The sequence below is a fragment of the Grammomys surdaster genome, unplaced genomic scaffold (assembly GCF_004785775.1).
Source record: "Grammomys surdaster isolate TR1022 unplaced genomic scaffold, NIH_TR_1.0 126133, whole genome shotgun sequence".
Lineage (NCBI taxonomy): Eukaryota > Metazoa > Chordata > Mammalia > Rodentia > Muridae > Grammomys > Grammomys surdaster.
This window is the reverse complement of record NW_021620941.1, coordinates 4,274,164-4,293,972: the sequence shown is the minus strand read 5'-3', so window position 1 is coordinate 4,293,972 and position 19,809 is coordinate 4,274,164. Positions and strand designations below refer to the sequence as shown.

Below are 19,809 nucleotides of genomic sequence, written 5' to 3'. Positions count from 1 at the left end.
CTCGGTGTTTTCCCTCAGAGCTCTCTGACAGCCGAAAGGGAGGGAAGGCCATGACAACTATCCTCAGAGTAGGACAAGCACTGTGTTAAATTTTCCTTGAGTCTGATGAATCCCCATCCCCAAGTAGAAGTAATAGGCTGGAGAGGTGCAAAACAGTCTCTGGAAATTGGTTGCAGTCTTTGAACCTTATCATCCTGTTTCCAGGATCGAATTGACGGCATCACAATTCAGGCCCGCCAGTTCCAAGATGCTGGCCATTTTGATGCTGAAAACATTAAGAAGAAGCAAGAGGCCCTTGTGGCTCGCTATGAGGCTCTCAAGGAACCCATGGTGGCCAGGAAGCAGAAGCTGGCAGATTCCCTTCGTCTGCAGCAGCTCTTCCGAGATGTGGAGGATGAGGAAACTTGGATTCGAGAAAAGGAGCCTATTGCTGCATCCACTAACAGAGGTGAGTGTATCTGCCCCAGGCAGAACCATGCCATTGCCACATCCCATACACAGAGGAGAGGTGTGTACCTAAGGGGGTGGAATGGAAGTTCAGATCCCTGTACTGCAGCAGTGGTGGGAGCCCATTAGAGGCAGTTCAGTGCCAGTTGATGAGGAAATGGATTCTGCTTTTAGGCAAAGATCTTATTGGAGTCCAGAATCTGCTAAAGAAACACCAAGCTTTACAAGCAGAAATTGCTGGGCATGAACCTCGCATCAAAGCAGTGACACAAAAGGGAAATGCCATGGTGGAGGAAGGTGAGTGTGGTCAGTGACTGGGCCTGCTTTGACTCTTTGTCTTTCCCCTGTTGACATGCAGTGCATGGACCTGGGCCCTGTTGATGAGGCCAAGGCTGAGTCCCCTTTCCATGCCGTTGTATGACTCTGCCCAGGCCTCACCTTGTGAGTGTCACTGTTATGTCAGTATGCTCAACATCATCCTTCCAGGCCATTTTGCTGCAGAGGATGTGAAGGCCAAACTGAGTGAGCTCAACCAGAAGTGGGAGGCTCTGAAATCCAAAGCCTCCCAGCGGAGGCAAGATCTAGAGGACTCGCTACAGGCCCAGCAGTACTTTGCCGATGCCAATGAGGCTGAGTCCTGGATGCGAGAGAAGGAGCCCATTGTGGGCAGTACGGACTATGGGAAGGATGAAGACTCTGCTGAGGTAGCTCAAACCTGGACATCACATGTACTTGGGAAATGGGCCCAGGCTTAGAGTAGAGAGCAAGGTAGTGGAGAAGGCATTGTAGGAAAGTAAAGTATACTGTGTCTGCTTTGTAAAGTGTCAGGAGTCTTTCTTACTTTGTATTTTGAAAGTTCAGAATCAAGGAGAAGAGCCTTAACTACGTTAACGTTTGCTGTTGTCTTATTTATTCTTAGTCATGTGCATGCAGACATGTAGTCAGACTAGCATGTACAAGCATGCCCACACCAACACCTGTGTAGATCTGGAAATCCATGTACATGTAACACTCAAAACATTCACCAACATACACTTTCCTTCTTTTTTCTAACCTCTTGTTTTACTGTAACTCTCATATTTGGTTCATAAAGATCTAGTTGTAATCGTTAGACCTACCTCTTGACAGTTTTGTCAAAACCAGAATGAGAGAGCTAGGGTCCCTGCTCAATAGTAAAGCACTAGTGTTGCTTGTATACAGTTGTGGATTCCATTCCCAGTACCAAAAACCTCCCTAGGTGACTTGAGCCTTCACATGAACAGTATTTTCCCCAAGAATGGGAGAACCAAAAACCCTGGAGGTGGTGTTAGTAAGGAGTGACAAACTAGACATATAAAAAGGAATTCTCAAGTACATGGGGGCTGTTATTTGTGTGTTTGTATTCAGATACATTGTAACTAGGTAAAACAAGGGAAAAGAGGAGACTGTAACTCAGCAGTATTTCTTCTCTGAAATTAGAAAGGAAAGAGAAATGAGGTGGCAAGATGGCTCAGTGGGCAAGGCACTTGGGCCAAGCCTCTTGACCTGAGTTCAATACTCAGACCCATAAGGTGGAATCAGAGAACTGACTTCTGCAAATTGTCCTTTGACCTCCATGCTTTTGCCATGTTGTATGCACACATGATGAAGTAAGTGTAAGCCAGCATGAATGGGGAAAATGTCACAAGGTCCTAACTCCTCTAGATAAAAAGCCATATTTGATCAGTAGCTGCTGAGAGAAGGAGATCCACTTCCTCCACGGACAAGCTCCCACATAGGGTGGTCAGTCCTAGACACAAATACATACGGGCAGCAATAGACATACTCAAGCAGAGTTTGTGTAACACTGTGTTCACTGTGTGTGTGTGTGCGCGCGTGTGTGCGTGTGTGTAAAGCGATAGTAGTTGTAGAAACATTGGTCATGAGTACGGGAGCAGCTGGAGGGAGTAGGCAAAGATATAGATCCACTACTCATGTTTGAGTTCAAAAAAAATTTAAAAGTACATTATACAAAATATTAAAAGTAAGTTTACAAAATGCAGAGTGTACAGTACAGACAGCAGTCATATCTTATGACAAGGGACCTTAAAGAAAGACATGGCTCCATGTGTTTGGTTTCAGGCCCTGCTCAAGAAGCATGAAGCTCTGATGTCAGATCTCAGCGCCTACGGCAGCAGCATCCAGGCTTTGCGAGAGCAGGCTCAGTCATGCCGGGTATGCAGTGTTCCTGGGGTTCTAAAGTACTGAGGTCAGGGATGGGCTAAAGAAACTGATGGACATCTAAAATGGTGGGCAACATTCTTTGGGTTTGTTTCTTTGTGACAGGGTTTCATAGTGTAAATGAGGCTGGCCACCTCTCACTACTTTGTTCAAGTGTTGGAATGCTGGGATTGAAGGTGCATGCCACCATATGTGCTGTGGCAACATTGTTCTCACACAAAGGTCACATTTAGGGACATTTAATTGAGAATGTTTGGTTGAATCCCCCCTCATTTTGATAATTTAATAACAGAGGTCTCACTTTGTAATCCAGGCAGGTCTCAAACTAATTAATCCTTCTCTTTTGGCTTCTTAAGTGCTTGATTTATAAGCATGAACCACTATACCTGGATTATTGAGTGACACATTTGTTCAACAGCTTGAACAAATATTGGGTTTTTGGTAGCTTCAGTAAAGAGCTCTCAAGCAGTTGGGTGTAGTAGTGCAAACATCTAATTCCAGCACTCAAGCCCTCAGGTAGCAGAGACAGGTGGACCACAAGGCCAGCTTGGTGTATATAGTTCCAACTGCTGAAACTGGATTGGCTCTTTACAAAGTTCTTTTTAAGCTCTAAGGCCACAGCTGGCTGGTGGTGGAACACACTTTTAATTCCAGCACTTGGGAGGCAGAAGCAGGCAGATCTCTGTGAGTTCCAGGCTACAGAGCAAATCCCAAGACAGCCAGGCTACACAGAGAAACCCTGTCTTGAAAAAAAAAAAAGAGAGAGAGAGAGAGCTTTTATAAGTGTGTATTTGATTACACCTGTTGAAAGTTGGACTGTTGTATGCTTGAGTGACACATGGCATTTAATGATTTTGTCTTTCATTTGGATCATTAGCAACAAGTGGCCCCCATGGATGATGAGACTGGAAAGGAGCTGGTGTTGGCTCTCTATGACTATCAAGAGAAGAGCCCTCGTGAGGTCACCATGAAGAAAGGGGATATCCTCACCTTGCTCAACAGCACTAACAAGGCAAGGCACAGAGTGGCCAGGGTTTGGTGCATCCCTGGGGGGAGTGTACTCTGCTGGATATCCTTGGGTAGATGGGAAGATACAGAGGTTACTTTTTCAGACTCCTAGTTATTCTTCATGTATCCAGGGCCACATACAATTAGGGAAGTACTCGATGAATCCTCAAGTCTGATGTACACAAGTAGTGCCAAGGGTCACCTGCAGGATCACCAAAATCAATTATCCCTGGTGAACAGCCTCCCTTCTGAGCCATGGATTGTTTGCTCCATAACTTGTACTCTTAGTAGTGATTGTTTGTGGTGCTGGCTGTGGAAGACAGGGTCTCATGGATACTGGGCAGGTGCTATACTCTGGGTGTACGTGCGAGCACACACTTGTCGCATACACACGGAGGAGACACAAACTTTAAAATTAAAAAAACCTGCCGGACAGTGGTGGCGCACGCCTTTAATCCCAGCACTTGGGAGGCAGAGGCAGGCAGGTTTCTGAGTTCAAGGCCAGCCTGGTCTACAGAGTGAGTTCCAGGACAGCCAGGGCTTGTAAAACCACAAAAATAAAAAATAAAAAAATAAAACAAAGAATTAAAAAATAGGCCAATGTGAGGTCTTTCTTGGGAAAAGAATCTGCTCTCAGTCCTCTTTTTTTTCTTTCTTAGGATTGGTGGAAAGTGGAAGTGAATGACCGTCAGGGTTTTGTGCCAGCTGCATATGTGAAGAAGCTGGACCCCGCCCAGTCAGCCTCAAGGGAGAACCTCTTGGAAGAGCAGGGCAGCATTGCTCTGCGGCAGGGGCAAATTGACAACCAGTAAGGGCTCGAATACACAGCACAGGCTAGATAACACCTAGGGCTTAATCCAGTCCTCAAGCCAGACAGAGTCAGTGTCTTAGGAGCTCTGGAGCCCTGTGTCTTCTTTTCTATTTCCCTCAAGTCTTGTAACCCACCAGCCTCCGTGTTAGAGCCCAGATTCTTGACTAATACCTTAATCTGAATTTTTTTTTCTGTACTTCTAACCTGCTTTATCTAAAGCACATTTTGCTACTTGGTACAGTGTTAGCCTTTGTCTTGTTGACAAGATTCTTCCTGGGTTGGATTTTCAGATATCTTACCCCTTGGCTCTGCCTCCCTTTGGACAGCTGCCTAGGGAGCTGCTCTCTCTTCCTTTGCATTTAGAGAATGCAATTTACTTTTTAAGCTGGTTTTCTTCATATCATGTAGATGATTCCCATATTGCCCTGTCTGTCCTATAGTGCATACCTTACTCTGCTGATGAAATCAACAGCTTTGGGCATCTGGGGAGTACCCAGGAAGTATATTTCTAAGTCCAGCAGGACTTGGAATAAGAGAGCTTTTCTGATGTTAACGATCTTGAAATGACAAGAGCCATTTGTACACTTGTAGATTCTTTTACTGCATAAACAAGGAGACATCTGGGTTTATATTGCTATCACAGACCTGGGTCATAAATGTAAGAGCACAATGTTGATGGAGACAGTGTTGCTAAGCTGGCGATCAGAGTCAGCACCATCCTTCAGGTCTATTTTGTCCCTGGCCTTGCTCTATGCAGTAAGTGTGTGCAGTACAGGGAATGCTGCCTTACATGGAGCAGGGTTGTCAGGAACATGCAGGTAAACTAACCCTCTCATTTACTCTTCCTGTTGTTTCTCCACTGATTTCATTCGTGGCCTGGGCTGTGGCTAAGAGCCTTTGAAGGGTTCCTGTGTTTTCCCACTTCGAGCGTCCGCCATCATGGTGCCAGTCGGAGCTGCTGCTTTTCATTCCCATAGATTAATCCACTAATGTGTGCATGCTTTTGCTGTACCCCCTCTGTGCAGGACACGCATAACTAAGGAGGCCGGCAGTGTATCTCTGCGTATGAAACAGGTGGAAGAACTGTGAGTAGGCTGAGAACCTGGCTGAGCTCCCATGTCACTGCTACACCTGTCATTCCCTCTGCCGCTCTTCCCAAAGCACTTTCCATTCAGAAAGAGGTGGTGCAGGGACCTGCCACATCTTCACAGCTTTGCTGCCTGTGGGAGACCTCTCAGTGGAACCACTCTCCCTGGTTGCTTCTGCCTGCTTGTGTTTGGAATGGTGTTGGTTCACTCTAGTTCTGTGGTAGAGCAGGAACAATATCTATCCTCCAGGAACCTGCAGCTAGTTCTGTTGTACTCCTCAGTAGGGAGACAGGGAAATGCGATTTCGAGGTTAGGGGTTCTGGTTTCTGGTGACTTAGTACTTTTTGTTTGGGAAACTTAGATTTAGTGATGATTTTCAGATTTTTCTTTAACTTTGAATTTCATTTCTTACTCAGATTTGTTACTTTTGTGTCTTGGAAGATAGTGGTAATTTAGCTTATAAATCTTAGTTCTCATAGGCTAGAAAATTCTTTTGATCCTCCTTAGATCTTGTAGGTGATGGAGTTGTGTATAAACTGCACACTACCTGATATTCTTTCGCTGCTCAAAAACAGAGATCACCATGGAAATGCCCTTCTGGTCAGAGATGGAACATCCTGTATTGGACTATATTAAAGCTCATATCTTCTCCCACTTAGGGGCTGCTCAGAGAATTTTAAAACCAAGAAAATCCCTTTTATACATTAAGTAGTTTCCTTTTTATGTAGCTTCACCTCATCTCTCCAGTATAGTCGCATGAACCTTCTGTTTCTGTGCTAAGTACTTGGTTTTAGGCTTGTGTGATCATAGTAGTTGCAAATGCACCTGGAATAAGTGTGCCCGGGCTGTGGAAACCCACGCAGTTATGACCAGGGTGTGCTTACCCCTCCGCCTATAGTGGAGTGCCTAGAGTCCTCATCTCCGTGTGCTCTGGTCCTTTGTTGCTAGGCATCATCATTACAATCTCATGTCTTGGATCTCATCTCAGATGCCTAGTGCTTGTCCTGGGTTAGCATCTGTGGTGAGCTAACTGCTTTCCTTGCCCATTATGGTCCCCTCTTGACTTCCGTCAGATATCAGTCTCTGCTGGAACTGGGTGAGAAGAGGAAAGGCATGTTGGAAAAGAGTTGCAAGAAGTTCATGTTATTCCGGGAAGCAAACGAGCTGCAGCAGTGGATCAATGAGAAGGAAGCTGCTCTGACGAGTGAGGAGGTTGGCGCTGACTTGGAGCAGGTTGAGGTGCTGCAGAAGAAGTTTGATGACTTCCAGAAGGTATGGGAAGTCTACAACATGGCTGCGAAGTCGTGTAAATAGCTAGCTCTTGGGACTGGAGGGCTGGCTCAGCAGCTAAGGGCGCCCACACAAGCCAGGTTCTATTCCTAACACCCACATGGTGGTTCGCAACCATCTATAAGTCCAATTTCCTTCCTCCACAGGTACCAGGCACATATTTGGTACACAAACACACTCGCAGGCAGACACCATACACATAAAATTAATAATTTAAAAGAATTTAAGGGGATGGAGAAATGGCTTAAAGGTCAAGAGCACAGTTGCTGTCAGGACCCAAGTCTGCTTCCCAGTGCCTCGTACATGATTCTCACAACTCTATAACTCATACACAGAAAATACAAATTCACATACAGTAAGTCAGTAAGTTTTTAAACAAACCAAAAAAATTAGCATTTAAAAAAAAGATTTTTTTTTTTTTTTAAAAGAGTTGGTTCTTGGGCCTAGAGAAATGATGGCTCAGTGGTTGAGAGCACTAACTGCTCTTCCCGAGTACCAAGATTCAAATCCCAGTACCCAGATGTCAGCTGACAACTGTCAGTAGCTCCAAGGTCGGACACCTTCACATAGACATGCATGCAGGCCAAACACCAGTGCACATAAAATGGAAATAAATTATTTTTAAAAGACAGTTGGTTCTTGATGGGTATGGTGGCACATGCCTTTAATTACAGCACTTGGGAGACAGGGACAGGTAGGTCTCTGAGTTCAATAATGCTACCCTAGTCAACAAAGTCAGTTCCTGGACAACCAAGGCTACACAGAGACCCTGTCCCAAAAAAAGATAGGGTTGTGTTGAATCTCAGAACAGTGAGATGCCTCGTTGGGTTAAGACGCTTGCCACCAGGCCTGAGATCATTCTGAAGTCACCCTCCAGGACCTACATGGTGGAAAGAGAACCAATTTGCACAAGTTGTCCTCTGGCCTCATCCATCACTGTGGCACACTTGCCCACATCAAACACAGAAAAATAATACAACAAAGCAAAACAAAAATGTTTGAATAGTTCTCTTGGGTCTCCTCCAGATCACTGAGGTGAAGGTGACATGGGTTGTGCAGTCTCTTTGTCTTAGAGTTTATTCTCTTGTGTGTCTGTTGAGGTACAAGTTAGCCTCTCAGAAATTACTATGGAGCTAAGGGTGAGCTTAAGCTTCCTCCTGCCTGCGTTCTTTCCAGAGTACTGAGGTTAGAGGTTAGATCGTCATGCCTAGTTTTATGCAGGGACAGAGATGCAGCACAAGGGAACTACATCTGCATCAGGAGCCCTGCTTGGATGTTTGTTGGAGACCCCGCCCTTGTAGGCCAGGCTGATATTGAATTTCCCCTGTAGTCCATACCAGCCTTGACCTTCTGATTATCTTGTCTTCTTCACCAAGTGTTGGGATTATAAACATTCACACTTTAAGAACCTTCTAAATTACTCAATTGTTGTACTTTTAGTTTTTACAAAAGGACCCTGCTAAGTAGTCCAGGCCGACTTGGCACTCACTGTAGGGAACAAGCTGTTACTTAGATTACATGTAGATTCCATATACATGCATGTACTACACGCACACACACAGATTGAGGGAGGCATCCTTAAGCCGAGCGATAGTGAAGCGATGCACAACATCCATACAATTGAATACAACCAGCTGCAACAAGGAGTGGAGTTTACAAGCATGAACCTTGAGAACATTACATTCAAAGAAGATGGTGGGTGGGTGGTGCATTAATCTCCTTTAATTCCAGCACTCAGGAGGCAGAGACAGATAGATGTCTCTTGAGTTTGAGGCCAGTCTACAACATAGTGAGTTGTAGGTCAACCAAGGCTGTATAGTGAGTCCCCTGTCTCAAAAGTGTATGCCATTGATTCTGAACTATCTGTGTTCCCCTCTCCCGTGACTTGCTACTGTGTGTTTAGTCATTGTGGCTTTTACTTTAAAGGATCTGAAAGCCAATGAGTCCCGGCTGAAGGACATTAACAAAGTAGCTGAAGACCTGGAGTCTGAAGGTCTGATGGCAGAGGAAGTGCAGGCAGTGCAGCAGCAGGTAGGTGCTTGAGTCCTTCCTAGCCCTGGGGTCACATTTTATAGCACAGGTTTGAGGTTCACACTTCATCCCATGCTCTCCCTAAGCTGTGGAAGTTGTCTATGGTGCCCTTGGCTTCAAGTTCATAAGCTCCTTAAATAGATAAATGTTTTACACATAGGCATTTGATTTTAGAGTTCTGCTGGCCAGTGTACTAGCTTCCCAGTCTGTTCTCTGTGGCTCTTCCATTTCCACAGTGCATTTACTATATGGGGTTCTGAAGCATGTTTCCTCTGGACTAACACTGCTTTCTTTCTTGTAGGAGGTGTATGGTATGATGCCCAGGGTAAGTCGCGGGATCCATATTTAGCAAGGATTTTAGCAAGGATTTAGATCTTGGGAAGATGTAAAGGCAAGAGCTGCTGGATGACAGAGACCTTTTGTTGTCTAGAATCTCTATTTTGCATTTTTACACATATATGCTGCCTGTTATTCTCCAGAACAAAAGTACAGGAGTTTTGATTTGGGTTTTGTTATTAGACTTATTTAGCTCAAACTCGCCACAATTTCACAGTCCTTTTGCCTCAGCTGGGATTACAGAAGCTAAAGTATTTCCCCTAATACCATTTTCTTATTGTTTATATTTGTTCATTTTTCAAATAATTCTATGGGCATGGCATAAAGAAAAGATGGCCATTATGTTGAATTTTTTTCATTCCTTCCATCTCTTCTACTGTATTTGAGGAAAACAAACAATAGAGAGCTGTAGAGTTGGCTCAGCAGCTACAAGCACTTGTCGCTCTTGCAGAGAATCTGAGTTCAGTTCCAACACCCACATGATGACTCAACTATCCGTAGCTCCATTCACAGGGATATGATGCCCTCTTCTAAACACCCTGGGCACTAGGCATGCAAATGGTGCCCAATACAGGGAGACAAAACACTCATACACACAAAATAAATCCTAAAGGGGAAAGAGAAATTGATGATTGCTTTCAGCCAGCCTTTTGTTGGTTGCTGGGCGATCAGATCTGTTTCTGAGTGGTGAAGATGAGCTGTTGCAATTCCTCTGGGATCACAGTTGATGGCTGGGAAGGTTCTGTGTTTTATGATAAGCTCCTAAGCTCTTCCTTCTTTGACTAGGATGAAGCAGATTCCAAGACAGCCTCCCCGTGGAAGGTAAGGACTCCTTTGCACATTACGAGTTCCAGACATTTTGCAGGAACTTGTAGTGTCTTATTTCTTTCTTGTGTGCCTTTTTCTTGGTACCTAGCTTGATGTGAACTTTCACTTGAATGGTGTGGTCTTTTAACCATAGTGGCTATGTTCTGTTGTCTGTGTAACTAGGAGCCCTGATCCATAGAAGCATAGTGTCTAGTTGGTAGGACTCCTCCAGGGAGTCATTAGGTGTTGCCACACAGCACAGCAGTCCCACTGAAATGATGTGAACAAGGTAGTGCCTGAGGATGGGAATGACAGTACACAGTCCATAATCCAAGTGACCTGCTCAGTACTTGGAGGAAGCCTGTGTTTAGAAGTTCCCTTCTCTTGGGCTAGAGAGATGGCTCAGCGGTTAAGCCAACTGACTGCTCTTCCAGAGGTCCTGAGTTCAATTCCCAGCAACCACATGGTGGCTCACAACCATCTGTAATGGGATCTGATGCCCTCTTCTGGTGTGTCTGAAGAGAGCAAAGAGTACTCACATATATAAAAAAATAAATAAATCTTAAAAAAAAAAAGAAGGTCTCTTCTCCAGAGCAGGAAGGGGAGGAGCAAGTTACCCCCACAGCAGATATCACTGTCAGTGCAGGGGTAGCACTGCACCAGAACAGCACAACTCTGCCAGGGAATGTGGTAGGAGGCCTGATGTACTGTGCTTCCAGCTAAGAAAACAGCACCAGCTACACACAGTTTAGTTTTGTAACAGCATCTCTTCTCACTCACCATATGTACATACATACATACATACATACATATCTATAAAGAAGTTACAGTTAGATTTCTGTTACATGAAAGTATACTCTCTAGACATAGAAGATAGCTTGGAAACCCAGCATCAAAGGCCTCCCATCACCGGCCTTCTGTGCTGACCCTTGTGCTGTTCAGTCATCTTGTAGAACCCATCTCAACCCAGCCACATTTGCCCTCATAGCTTGGTTTTTAAAAAAGAAAGGTATAGGAGTTTTTCTTATGTCCCACTGTTACTTTTTCTTATAGAAAAATCTAATGAACAGACAACTTCCTATCTGAATGCTCTGCTAAGCTCTTCTAGCAATGTAAATCCTTTTGAAAATAGATTTAGAAAAAAGAAAAAAACAGGGTCTTGTTATTTGGGCCTGGCTAGTCTAGAACTCACTACATAAACAGTGCTGACATGGAAGTCACTGTATAGGATAAGATAGCCTTGAACTCACAGAACCCCCACATACCTTTGCCTCCCAAGTGCTGAAATTAAAGGCATGCACCACAGTACCTAGCTGAAAATACATACATTAGAATGGCACTTGTTTGTTGTGGGGGGGGGGGGGACCATACACACAGCGTGCTGTTGGAGGTCAGAGGAAAGCTTGTAGCCATTAGTTTTCCATTTTGTATTATGTAGATCCAGGGGTTGAAAACTTGGCAACAATTGCCTTTATCTGTTGAAGCATCTTGCTGGGAGATTTAGGTCTCATTGTGAGTTGTCTCCTAGTTCTAAGAAGGCATAGAAGTGATGGTCCTACCTCCTGGGTCCTGTGTCACACCCACATGTCATCTGGAGTTCATGAAAACATTGATGCCTTTCCTCTCCTGCATCTAAGCTGAGCCCTGCCTCTTATACATGAAAGATTTTGCACTATGAGGAGTTTTTTGTTTGTTTTGTTTATAAGCTGAGTGGGATAGGACATTTTGAGGCTCCATGTGTGTTTATAACTGTCTGCATTGTGGAGGACAAAACTCAGTCATTGGCTTGTTTCCATTTTCCTTGAGCATGGCTGTCCCTTTTCCTTCAGGACACTGTTAGAAACCACAGCCTGGTAACCACATTAGCCATGGAAGGAGTCATTTTTACACCTCACTAGTAACTAAATAGTCACAGCAGCCGGTGTTTGTGGATCTGTTTTCTGGAGAATTCTTTGGTGTGGGCAAGAAAGTACACCATTCATGATGCTGAGCTGCCCTTCCTTCAGTCGCTGACCTCAGAGTTTCACTCTCTCCTGGGTATCCTGCAGCCAATTCCACTTACATACTTGGTGTTTTCTCACACCTTTCTAGTAGTCCATACGTCAAATATTGCCAGTGTCTGTATAGGGTTCTGTGGATAGAACCCTATCCTACTTATTGTAGGGACCTACTTACTGTTACTCACTAGCAGATGTGTCTCTGAGTGGACAGGATCTTAACAGGTTTCATATGTTCTCTTCTCACAGTCTGCTCGACTGATGGTCCACACAGTGGCTACCTTCAACTCCATCAAGGTAAGAAGTGGTGACCAGCTACCCTGCTTGCTTTTCTATACTTTCTACCTGATTTTAACCACAACAGAGGACTTGTCGTTGTACTCGAGCATGCTGTGACCAGGCCTACTCCCGTAGGTTTTGGAAACATACTCAAGCATCCTGATCAAATGCCTAGAGTCCTGAAATAGGTTGATTAAGTTTCTTGATCCAGACTCCAATCTGAGCATGTCTTACTTTTACATTGCTGTAACAGAACACACAAGGTAATTTATAAAAGGAAGTGTTTAACTAGGCTCATGGTTTCAGGATAGAGTCCATGATGGGATGGCAGCAGGAACAGCTGATGCTCTCATACAAACAGAGAATACGATGAGAATGGCCGGTCTTTTGACACCTCAAAGCCTGTTCACAACCCCCAGTGATACATCTACCCCAACAAAGCCAGTTCCTTCCCAAACATCCAAAGGAGACCAAGTATTCAAACATGAGCCTGTGAAGGTCATTCTTACTCAGATCAGCACAGAGCAGTACTGAAGATCTTCGCTGGGATTTCCAGTAGAATCGGACCTTTCCTACTATCTGCACTCACCTTTCCCAGATGTGTTCTGGCCCAAGACTTCATTGGTTGTACTATTGAGAGAAGATTCTCCTATGTCTCCATTTGGCAGTTACTTGTAGGCACCATATGTCCAGCACCAATGTTAGTTTATCCACTGTTGCAAAGGTTCCTAAGTCAGGCATTTGGGGAGCTTGGGGATTATTGGATATGACTTTCTTTGCTTTCTAAAACATTACAGTTGTGATACACTGCTGTTTTATTTGCAAGGAAGGTTAGAGATGAAAAGTTACAGGCACCTATTTTCCTAAGGTCCAGTTGTGGGTGTTAGAGAACTGATATTGCCATTCTCCTGTAGGAGCTGAATGAGCGTTGGCGGTCCCTGCAACAGCTGGCTGAGGAACGTAGCCAGCTCTTGGGCAGTGCACATGAAGTTCAGAGGTTCCACAGGTAAGGGTACCCAGCTGGGACAGGAGGAAATAAGGAGTTTGCCCCTCATAGACGAGGCTTGTTGAGTGGGATCTCAGCATAAGTAGCTATGTCTTACTGATGTTTGGGCTCTTAACACCAAAGCCACGTAAGAAAGAGGGGATGCTGTTAACACTGCTGGAAGTGAGTGTGTAACTACAACATGCCAGCTCTGGGACAAGGCACTCACCCATGTGTCTTACCTACAGAGATGCTGATGAAACCAAAGAATGGATTGAAGAGAAGAATCAGGCTCTGAACACAGACAACTATGGCCATGATTTAGCTAGTGTCCAAGCCCTGCAGCGCAAACATGAAGGCTTTGAGAGGGACCTTGCAGCTCTTGGTGACAAGGTGAGATGGTGAGGAAAGCTGAGGCCTGAACTCTGTCAGGCAGAGCAGTTTCCCTGAACATTCGTACCACTCTTTGCTTTTAGGTGAATTCCCTTGGGGAAACAGCCCAAAGGCTGATCCAGTCCCACCCTGAATCTGCAGAGGACCTAAAGGAAAAGTGCACAGAGTTAAACCAGGCCTGGACCAGCCTAGGGAAGCGTGCAGACCAGCGCAAGGCTAAATTGGGTGACTCCCATGACCTGCAGCGCTTCCTTAGTGATTTCCGGTAAAAATCAAATGTCTTAGTTAATGTTTCTATTTCTGTGATAAAATACTGTGACCAAGTCAACTTACATAAGAAACTGTTTATTTGGGGCTCCTCACAGTTTCACAATTTCAGAGAGCTAAGGTCTATAACCATCCTGGCAAGGAGCACAGCAGCAGGCATGGTGCTGGAGCAGGGACTGAGAGCTCACCTCTCTCTTTCTCTCTCTTTCTGCTTCTCTCTCTCTCTCTCTCTCACACACACACACACACACATTTCACACATTTGTTTGGTGTTTTGTTTTGTTGAGAACAAGTTTCTCTGTGTAGCTCTGGCTGTCCTAGAGCTCATTCTGTAGACCAAGTTGGTCTTGAACTCAGAGATCTGCCTGCCTCTGCCTGTGAGTAAAGCCTCTCACCACCACTGTCCAGCTGAGAGCTCACATCTTGAGACACAAGTTGAAGGCATGGGATAATAACTGGGAATGGAAGGGGCTCCCGCAAGCCCACACTCCCTAATCTTTCCCAAACAGTTCCACCAGCCAGGGAACAAGCATTCTCTTGTATGAGCCTGTATGAGTCATTCTCTCTCAAGTAGCATATGAAGTGTCATTCAAAAATTCTTGCTACATAGGACCTTTGTAATAGTCAGTTTTACTATAAAAGTATCCATGTATGAATCCCAGCACTTGGGAGGCAGAGGCAGGCGGATTTCTGAGTTCAAGGCCAGCCCCAGCCTGGTCTACAGAGTGAGTTCCAGGATAGCCAGGGCTACACAGAGAAACCCTGTCTCGAAAAACCAAAAAAAAAAAAAAAAAGATATCCATGGAATATAAAATATTCAAACTACCAAAAATCTTTACAATAAGTCTATTCTTGTCTGCACTGTGGGTATATACATGTATACTCAAATTCATGTCACCTTACCAACTGTGTTTTCCTCTTTAAATGTATATTTCATGTAATATAGATATACATAATCTTTTCTACCACCTTTTTTTAATTGAAAATAGTTTGTCACAGTGAAGTTGAAAAAGTCATACAAGAGCCACTGTGGTAATGTTGCCTGTTGTCACCAGTTAATTTAGTGACATTCTCATTAATTGTAGGTTCTTTTGTTTTCTGAGCAACAGCAAATGGGTTGTAGGTCAGATTTCCCGTGATCTAGTGCCTATCTTTTAATGGCTATATGCCACTTCCCCGAGTGGGTGATGGACAGCATGCCTTGCGTTTGTAGTTAGACATTCCCTCTCTTGGATGGGAGCCAGCAAATAATACTCCTCCACTTTCCAGGCTTGGGACCTCTGGAAAACAGGAAGTACACTTAATCGTTCCAGAAGCGCCCATTCATTTTTTCTTCTGAAGAATTTTGGGTTTTATTTTGGGATTTTTGTGGGTTTTGGTATTTTGGGTTTTTTTCTTCCAAAAACTTTTATTACTATATTTATTTATTGCATTGTATCTGTGCATACATGCCTGTGTGCCACAACTCCCCTGTGAATGCTAAAAGAAGTCAGTTCTCTACCATATGTGCTCAGATCAAATGAAGGCCTTTACTCTCTAAGCCATCTTGTTATCCTCACTCTGAGACCCTTTCTTTTTTATTACTTATGTATTTGTTTATTTGGGGTCTGGGAGCCAGGGTTTCTCTGTGTAGTCCTAGCTGCCTGGAGCTTTCTATGTAGACAAGTAAGCCTGGAGCTCAGAAACAACCCACCTCTTCCTTTGAGTACTCTCTTCTCTTCATAAAAAATTCTACAGTCGCCTCATGCCCACCTTCTCTGTAAACCCTCCTTTGACTCCCTCTTACACTCTTCATAGCCACTTTTCTTTATTTGTTCTTGTGAGTGGGGGAGTGTGTGTGCGTGTGTGTGTGTGTGCTGTGTGTGTGTGTGGTGTTCATACTCAGTCATACAGTGTTAACTTTTTTTTTTTTTTTTTTTTTTTTGGTTTTTTTTTTTTTTGGTTTTTCGAGACAGGGTTTCTCTGTGTAGCCCGGGCTGTCCTGGAACTCACTCTGTAGACCAGGCTGGCCTCGAACTCAGAAATCCTCCTGCCTCTGCCTCCCAAGTGCTGGGATTAAAGGCGTGCGCCACCACCGCCCGGCATCAGTGTTAACTTTTTTTGTGTATGTTTTCAGGGATGAACTTTTGGTATTGGATAACTAATTATAGTTTGTTTCCCCTAGGAAACTGTCTCTTCATCTCAGAGTTGCTTGCCCTTTCCACTTTAGCATGTCTATTGGCATTGTTCTTGTTCAGGATGTTTAAGCAGACACTTTGCTGAGACTACTGAAATTTTTAGGAAACAAAATCTCACATCAAACTCCCTATTCCTCTGGCTCTTAACAGTCTTTTGCCCCCTAGTCTGCATTGCTCTTGAGCCTTAGGGACAGGACTTGGTGTTGTATAGGTATAACAGTTGGGACTGGGTTTCATGACTTGATAGGTGAAGGATCCCCCTTTTTTGGTAACACAAATAAGCTGTAGAACACAGTCCTGTCCAATGGCTAGGTCAACTTAAAATAACTTTCTAATGCAGAAGTGATACAGTGGTTCCTGCTTGTTGCCAGATAGTGTAATGAGTGTTCCTCTGTGAATCTTGTTTCTAGGGACCTCATGTCTTGGATCAATGGAATACGAGGGTTAGTATCATCAGATGAACTAGCCAAGGATGTCACTGGAGCTGAAGCTTTGCTGGAGCGACACCAGGTAGGTCCTGATGCGCTAGTGGCCTTACATGTTCCTGTCTTGGGAACCAGGGCTTGACACTGGTGTGGACAACTTCAGCAGGTTACCTAATCCCTTCTCTCCTCTTGGCAGGAACACCGAACAGAAATTGATGCCAGAGCTGGCACTTTCCAGGCATTTGAGCAGTTTGGGCAGCAGCTGTTGGCTCATGGGCACTATGCCAGCCCAGAGATCAAGGAGAAACTTGATATTCTTGACCAGGAGCGCACAGACCTGGAGAAGGCCTGGGTCCAGCGCAGGATGATGCTGGACCACTGCCTGGAGTTGCAGGTGTGTACATTACTTCTCATCAGGTATTTCTTACAAGTGGCCAAATCTTCCTTCACACCTACTTGTCCACTCTATAGCTCTTCCATCGGGACTGTGAGCAAGCAGAAAACTGGATGGCTGCCCGGGAGGCCTTCCTAAACACAGAAGACAAAGGAGACTCGCTGGACAGCGTGGAGGCTCTGATCAAAAAGCATGAAGACTTTGACAAAGCTATTAATGTCCAGGTGGGTTCTGGACCTGGAGGTCCTTGTCAGGATTTGTCCTGAGTCACATCTTACTTGATGGCAATCTTATCTTAATGACTAGATTATAAAAATAGTTACAGACTCCTATTCAGGAGTCAGATACAGGTGGAGTTCTGAAGTTCAAGGCCAGCCTGGACTACATAGAAGGTTCCAGGTTAGCCAGGATTACATAGTGAGAATCTTTCTAAAAAAAAAAAAAAAAATCAAACAAACAAACAAAATGCTGTTCAGGTGCCAGATCTAGCTATGCAGGATAGTCTGCTGGGCATCCAGTGAACTCTTCCATAGTTGTGAAAACACATATGTGAATAACTATTTTCTTAAATGGGCCATATGTGGTAGCATGTCTTTATTCCTGCTTGTACTGAAAAACCAGAGACAGGTAGACAGATGTCTGTGTTTAAGGCTAGCCTGGCCTACATACCCAGCTCCAGGCCAGCCAAGGCTACATAGTGAGTCCCTGTCTCAAAACAATAACAAGAAATCTTGAGATAGCAGCTTGGTGTAACACTCCTGTAATCTCAGCATATGGGAACCTGAGGCAGAAAGATGGAGTTTAAGGCCAGGCTGGACTACATGACAAAACTGTCTCTAAAGGAACAAAAAATGGGAAAGTTTACAACCCAGGGCTAGAGCACTGCTGAGTGTGCAACAGACCCTGGGGTCATCACATGGCCACATACAGCAAGTGCTTAAATCTTTGGGTTAGAAAACAGTAGAAGAAGCAAAATTGGAATGAGGCCTGTTAGATGAAGTGTACAAAGACCTGGCTTTGATCCCTAGAGCCCAAAAGCTATGTGTGATGTACATGCTTGTAATCTCAGCTGTGGGGCTCACTGGCCCACCATCCTAATTAATTAGTAAGAGACCGGCCGGGCGGTGGTGGCACACGCCTTTAATCCCAGCACTTGGGAGGCAGAGGCAGGCAGATTTCTGAGTTCGAGAGTTCGAGACTAGCCTGGTCTACAGAGTGAGTTCCAGGACAGCCAGGGCTACTCAGAGAAACCCTGTCTCGAAAAACCAAAAAAAAAAAAAAAAAATTAGTAAGAGACCCTTTCAGAAAACAAAAGTGGAGGTTCCTGAGCAGTGGCACCCAAGGCTGGCGTCTGGTGTTCATAGGCATGCGTACAGCTACACACTACACATATATATACACATAGAGAAAAACCGTCAAGCTGGGTGGTAGTGGCACACACCTCAGCACTTGGGAGGCAGAAGCAGGGGAATCTCTGTGAGTTTGAGGCCACCTGGTCTCTGGAGCTAGTTCCAGGATAGCTAGGGCTACACGGAGAAACTGTCTAGGATTAAGGGGCGGGGGGGTGGTGGGGGGAAGATCCTCAAATCAGTTCTGTTTTATGTATGATGATACAATAATACAGCTCCCTGGTACAGTACTTCCCTAACATATATAAAACTTGGATTCAGACTGTAGCTCTGCAAAAAATAATGATGGTATAGAAAAAGTTTAAGTTGTTTATGAGTATTTGTGTGCCTATTTCTAAGTACGTATAGCATGTGTATGCAGTTCTATCAGAAACCAGATGTTTGATCCTGTAGAAGTAGATTGTAAGAAGCCACATGGTTGCTGGGAACAAAACCCAGGTCCTCTGCAAGAACAGCAACAAGTGCTCTTAATGGTTAAGGCAGCTATCCAGCCCCTAGCTTTGTTCTTCTGTATTGTGATATGGGGTCTTTTTGGGTAGTCCTGACTGCCCTGGAAGTGGCTACGTGGAACAGACTTGAACTCACAGATACAGAGATCTTCCTGGAATTAAAGACATGTGCTACCATACCCAACCTCCCTCCCTCCCCCTCAAAAAAATATTTTTAAGGGCAAAAATTTATGTTGTGATAACATAATTCACTAAAACAAGAAACAAAATAGATAGTTGTGACTTGAAAACCATGTTGTTGAAAACAGAATAGTGATCACTTCATGAGCCTAATTTGTTAGACATCTGCTGGTGTCCCCACACTCCGACACCTCGGTATGACCTGAAGTCCTCTTGAACTAAACCCTGCTCTAGTAATGATGATAATCAAGCTGCCTTCTAAAGTGTCAGTGTGTTCCGATCCTGCTACCAGTTAGTTCCGTCACCCAAAGTGTAACTATCGCCTCTGAAAACTATCAGCCTGACAAGCTTTGTTCAGCCCACCCTGACCTCTTTGCCTGTTTACCCTTAGGAGGAAAAGATAGCTGCCCTGCAGGCCTTTGCCGACCAGCTCATTGCTGTGGACCACTATGCCAAGGGAGACATTGCAAACCGACGCAATGAGGTCCTTGACAGGTAGGTGTCCTGTGGTGGTGACAGTCCCCAGCTCTGAGACAATGAACATCCTCATGTGAGAAACCACACCTGCTCCAGCTTCTTCTCTTCCTGGAAAGAACACTCATATTTGATCTTCACTCTCAGGTGGCGCCGCCTAAAAGCCCAGATGATTGAGAAAAGGTCAAAACTCGGAGAATCTCAAACACTTCAGCAATTCAGCCGGGATGTGGATGAGATTGAAGCCTGGATCAGTGAGAAATTACAGACAGCCAGCGATGAGTCATACAAGGACCCCACCAACATCCAGGTGAGGGGCTCCTGGGTGCCTGTTCTGAAATGCCCTTGTCACTGAGGCTCCTG

General features: G+C 44.7%; 1 protein-coding gene across 4 annotated transcripts in view; it reads left to right on the top strand.

Annotated features, from left to right (window-relative positions):
- Window positions 1–19,809, top strand: part of Sptan1 (spectrin alpha, non-erythrocytic 1) — a 67,943-nt gene that overhangs the window by 29,490 nt on the left and 18,644 nt on the right. For 2 of the 4 annotated variants that reach the window (XM_028756876.1, XM_028756874.1), the window contains exons 17-36: window positions 205–448; window positions 622–744; window positions 934–1,151; window positions 2,548–2,640; window positions 3,524–3,658; window positions 4,314–4,462; window positions 5,491–5,550; window positions 6,627–6,825; window positions 8,770–8,874; window positions 9,176–9,199; window positions 9,997–10,032; window positions 12,264–12,311; window positions 13,208–13,299; window positions 13,527–13,671; window positions 13,755–13,936; window positions 16,526–16,625; window positions 16,737–16,934; window positions 17,012–17,158; window positions 19,364–19,467; window positions 19,594–19,756. In XM_028756876.1, coding sequence (XP_028612709.1) covers window positions 205–448; window positions 622–744; window positions 934–1,151; window positions 2,548–2,640; window positions 3,524–3,658; window positions 4,314–4,462; window positions 5,491–5,550; window positions 6,627–6,825; window positions 8,770–8,874; window positions 9,176–9,199; window positions 9,997–10,032; window positions 12,264–12,311; window positions 13,208–13,299; window positions 13,527–13,671; window positions 13,755–13,936; window positions 16,526–16,625; window positions 16,737–16,934; window positions 17,012–17,158; window positions 19,364–19,467; window positions 19,594–19,756 — 2,565 coding nt within the window. The remainder of the gene's footprint in view (window positions 1–204; window positions 449–621; window positions 745–933; window positions 1,152–2,547; window positions 2,641–3,523; window positions 3,659–4,313; window positions 4,463–5,490; window positions 5,551–6,626; window positions 6,826–8,769; window positions 8,875–9,175; window positions 9,200–9,996; window positions 10,033–12,263; window positions 12,312–13,207; window positions 13,300–13,526; window positions 13,672–13,754; window positions 13,937–16,525; window positions 16,626–16,736; window positions 16,935–17,011; window positions 17,159–19,363; window positions 19,468–19,593; window positions 19,757–19,809) is intronic. The other 2 variants (XM_028756877.1, XM_028756878.1) reach the window with 1 other exon arrangement.